This window comes from Perca fluviatilis, chromosome 1 (assembly GCF_010015445.1).
Source record: "Perca fluviatilis chromosome 1, GENO_Pfluv_1.0, whole genome shotgun sequence".
NCBI lineage: Eukaryota > Metazoa > Chordata > Actinopteri > Perciformes > Percidae > Perca > Perca fluviatilis.
Window position 1 is genome coordinate 46,336,298 of NC_053112.1, and position 5,124 is coordinate 46,341,421.

The window sequence follows — 5,124 nt, forward strand, 5'->3', positions numbered from 1 at the left end:
ACTGTACACCTCTTTCATGTTCACAATGCATACTTACACACCTAACCTTTTGGCTACCTCTCTTCTCCCTTCTGTCTCTGTAGCAGTCGGACGAGGATGTAAGCCAGTTTGACACCAGATTTACCAGACAGACACCAGTGGACAGTCCAGACGATACCACACTCAGCCACAGTGCAGAGCTTGCCTTTGCTGTGAGATTCTCTTCTTCTTTTATACTGAAAAACCACAGTCTACTGGAAACAAATAGTTCATTAATAATTTGTCAATGCCTATTTAGGGGCACTGCAGTCCTCTTTTTTTTTTTTATATATATATATTTTTTATATTGTATTTAAAAAAAAAAAAAAAATAAAAAAAAAAAAAAAACTCTTTTAATGAGAGCGCTAGTAACATGGTTCTATTATTGACTCTGAAGGAATGATCTTTTTCCATCAGGGTTTCACCTACGTGGCTCCGTCGGTCCTTGAGAGTCTAAAAGAAGGTTTCTCATTTGAACCCAGAACACGAGCTGTACGCCGACACAACAGCAGCCCACGCACACCCATCAGGTAACACACACATAAATATACATTTTATTCACCTTTGTTTTCCATAACAAAGTTACAGTATCTTCTTTCTTTTCAACCATCTTATCTTAACCTATAATTTCTGTCTTTTTTTCTTCATCTATTTCTTTCAGTCCTATGAAATTCTCCCAAGCCGGACCATTCAAGTCCAGCATTGAGGGAGAACCAGACCTTTTCTCTCCCATCTCTCCACCGGCAGCTACAGTTCCTGTGACGCTGGAAAACGGTGGTACCAGTCAGCCGATAAAGACGCCTGCAAGGAACAAGAAGCAGAAGGGACATCAGAGATGAGAAGGAAATCTTAAAAGAGACGGCCTACGCTACAAGACCTTGGTCAGAACATTTTTCATAGTTTATAGTAAGTGTGAGGCACAGAGCTGAAGTGTTTTTGCTGGTTTTAATGCTTTTTTTGAAGTGGTTTAAACTAATGAGGTCCTTGAAAAGCCATAAATCAAAAGTGGAAAGCTCTCCATTTGCGCTTCTTCTTTCTCACGGTCATCTATGAAAACAGATACAGTAGTAGGCTTACTGTTCAGGACTTCCTGTTTGTCATAGGACTGTCTTTCTAGAGGTAGATCGCTCTACATAGATTCACTTGATCAACATGGGAGGTTTCATGCTTTTACTTCCATTTGTCTCAGATTGTCACTTTATTGCGTAAAGCTTTAATTTACAGCTTCCATATGTCTGCACTTAAAGTTCACACTGTGGCATTAATATATAGGAAACCATCACTTCATATAAATATTTCTACAAAAAGCACTGCACAGGGCAACAGAACCAATGATTCTTCTTCACCATCTTCAGTGAGTTTATCACGACGAGTCGAGGTCCGATAAATGATGGATTGATTGGTAGCAGGCAGCATTTCATTTTGTACCTGCATGCTAGTACAATGACAGTAAGGGAAGCTGTGGTACAAAGCTTTTTGGGTTTAATTAGTTTGCCAGAGTTTGTGTAAAGACAGTCCCTCCAGGAAAAACGTGAAGATGCGATCGCATAATTCAATGCATAATCAGCCAAAATCCGCATGTTTATGCGGGGTCCGCATTCTTTCAAATACGCCGCACTTTCGACGCATAAATTGCCGATTTCCGCGCGACATATGCGGGGCTTGCATGAGTTCATAATCCCCGCATTTTCGTTGCAAAAAATATATCTTAGCAGAAAGTTGACTTTTTTGAGTTTACTTCACACAAGAGCAGCCATTTTCCCCTGTTGCCATGGGAATGTTATGAAGTGACGTAATTACGCGACGTGAACATCATCGAAAAGCAGGGTGTTGGGGAATCACTTTTTTTTCTCTTTTTCATCAAACCGCAATTTTTGCAAGTTCCCGCAATTTCATTGCATAAAATTGCATAAATATCCTGCATATTCCATCGCATTTTTTAATGCCGCATAATCAAGGATTTTTGCCCTCAACCATCACAAAAAAACTCCGCATTTTTCTGGAAGGACTGTAAAGAACGCTGGCTATTACAGGCTTCTCCAACAAGTTTGAATTGGAGAACTGATGAGGGATCACTTGGTTGTCCTGATTCTTTTCCATTGCGGTTGAACTGTGAAACCTTCAGCCATCGGGTTATTAAGTAAATCTTGACCGCACAGGATAGAATAGAAACTACTGAATTAAATGCTACATCGCACACCGATAATTCACGAATGTCACATCTTAAGTGAACATTTGTGTGGAAATGTGGTGACATTCATCAGTGTTTTTCTTTTCTCTGAGCCTCTTAACAGAGAATCTTTTTGACTTTTGCCAAAGCTTTTAACCCAATCTATCCTCATATTGTACAAATGGACCAATCACACTATCTATAATGGAGTGACAAGAGGGATATTACTGTGTTATTTAATTTGGGTAAATAACGAGGTTGTGATTGTCATCCTTCATCAAAATGGTTCCTGTATCGTAATCAATCAATCTTAGCATGCATTCACATAAACCCATACCTCCATGTAATTGGTTCGATCTCGATGACAATACAGTCAAAGCAGTCTGTTAAAGTGGTGCTCTCAGAAAACAAATTATAATATAAAAACAGTATTTTTGGGTCACTGAACAAAACTATTTTTACACATGGAATCTAGCTCAGATAAATAAATTAATTAACATCCTAGATATTTTCAAGTGTTTGATTGTCATTGCCCTGACATACCTGTAAGGGGTGATGCTGGGTAAGGTCACTGCAGGCATGCTTAGCAAAACACTAATTTAGCACTTAGATGTATCACAGAAACGTCATGAGGTTCATTTTATTGCCAAAAATCTTTCCGCTTTTTAAGATTGTTCCCTTAAATAAATGACTTCTAGATTATAGAAAATTGCACCGAATCCTCACCCATGTCACCATATCTTGTTACAGGACAATATAAAAAACTGTTGAGCGTACACTTAGTGTTAAACACAGGCAGCTCTTCAAGGCAACAGAGACAAACTTATTTTGAGCAGGGATTGTAAGTGCAAATATTATAATTTATTTTAGGTTAAGAAAATATAATACATTCTTGGTTAAACAATCTATGATCTACCGTATACAGCCTTCAATCATTGCCCTCAATCCAGTGAGGTATATACAGTTAGAGGTAATGGAGATAGTGGAGATGGCAAATATTCTTTGGGAGTAAAAAGTTTTTTTTTTTAAATGGTAAAGTTCTTGTGCTGGAAACAATCAAACAAATGGATGTTATTACAGGGTTTCCCCTAGAAAAGTAGTTAGGGCCAGTCACAAGCATCTTTTTTGACAGGGGCCTGGCCAGCGACAGACTGATGGCACCATTAACGTAGGGTCCTATAGTTTCCGTGACAACAGAATCACAGAACTGAATCGCAAAATTGAGAATTTAAAAAAGCTTTAAGAAATTCCATAGGGGCCTACAGTACATTAAGTCGGTGCTAAAAGCTGACTGGAGATTTTGAAAATATGACTACGGCTAAGTTTTCAACCGTTGGAAAAAAAAAAAACATCTTAAAGCTATAGTGTGTAGTTTCTTTCTCCCACATGAGGAATTCTAAGTAATGACAACACCACTGTCACCGTTTCCACATGATACAAGCCTTCGCAGTTGCTAGTAGCCAAGGAGGACATGGAGGATTAAAGAAACATGATGGACTCTTCAGAAGAGGTCATTATCTTCACTCGAGTTTCTGCGCGGGAAAGTCGCTGGACGCCACAATCTTCTGAACATAGTCCTACTGAGAAATCCAGAGAGACTTGTGTGGAGCTGATAGTCTTAATTAGCTTTGAAGCAACTCATTTGGCGATGGCTTGAATGGAATGGATGTTTATTAAAGGTGCCATAGGTAGGATCGCAAAGATCCAGGACCATCCATCGACAACTTCTCAGTCCCTCCCCCCCTTTCTGCTAAAGCCCAAATGGTCTCCTAAGCTATGAAATGCGTGCGCATGAGCAGTGATTGACACGCAGTCGATCACTTTTAAATGACCTGCTTCCTGTAGTTCTACTGGAACATAGGGTCAGTTTCAGCAAATATGACAAAAAGGTAGTTTTATAAGTCTTACCTACTGCACCTTTCTAATATAAAAAAAAGTTGCGCACTAAAGCTTTAAAACTAAATAAAAAAATAAATAAAGTTACCCAATGCTTAGGCGTCAACCGGGCAATACACTAGGGAGAACCCTGGATTAACATGTCTGAAGAAAGCAATGGGTTTATATTTGTTTGCTAAATCATCTGTTTGCCTCAACGCTTCAACATGTTGCCTGTCTGTCATGGTTGTAACTGGAGAATGAATAATATATTTGACCAGGTTTTCATAGAGACCCAAAGTGTTTAATAGAACATTAATGAAAAATGCATAATGAAATAAAGAATCGTATGGTGTATGCAGACAAAATCCGAACCATGCAATTGTAGTAAAATCCAATAAACTTTGCAGCGTTGTTCTAGGGCCTGCTATGTTAGTCAGTCAGCAGTCGGTCAGCCCGCCACTTTGGTCCTGACTGAAATATTTTGAACAACTTTTGGATGGATTGATAATGGTTCCCGGAGGTGATGATTTCATGGTTCTATATTTTGTCTGCATTTCTTCATATGATTATTTCATAATTTCTTATTTATTTAATATTGAACACTTTGGGTCTTCATAAAATCAAGCTGCCTTTTTTAAAAAAAAAAAAAAAAAAAAAAAATCAAAAGGAGGATTCCTGCTCCTGCGTGCAGTTTTCTCCTGCTCACAGCAGTGGGAAACAGGTACGACATATAATGTCTTCCTACCTTCCTTCATTAAAGTGCTTTTTGGCTTTTCCCCTTTCCTTAATTGTGTTATATATCTTTTTTGTGCATGTTATAGGTTTACTAAGTGAAAAAGCCCAAAGTCCCCCCCCAAAGGGACTTACCATCTCCAACAGAAAACACTGTTCTCAAACTGCTCCAAACAGCTCTATTGTAGTCGATTCCCAACAAAGATGGAACAGAAGTGAGATGTGTCACTCTGTAGCTAAAACCGAGAGCTTGTGTTGAGCTCTCGGTGAAAAGAGGAGCTGCAGCAATGTGCAGTACAACAAAAATATGGTGTTTTTTGAAAATT

At 38.7% G+C, this 5,124-nt stretch overlaps 1 protein-coding gene across 1 annotated transcript in view; it reads left to right on the plus strand.

Annotated features, from left to right (window-relative positions):
* The window catches only part of LOC120557716 (ribosomal protein S6 kinase beta-2-like), an 18,958-nt gene extending 17,922 nt beyond the window's left edge, over positions 1-1,036 (plus strand). The window contains exons 14-16 of the mRNA XM_039798275.1: positions 84-191; positions 436-548; positions 680-1,036. Coding sequence (XP_039654209.1) covers positions 84-191; positions 436-548; positions 680-857 — 399 coding nt within the window. The 3' untranslated portion in view covers positions 858-1,036. The remainder of the gene's footprint in view (positions 1-83; positions 192-435; positions 549-679) is intronic.
* The last annotated feature ends 4,088 nt before the right edge of the window (positions 1,037-5,124 follow it).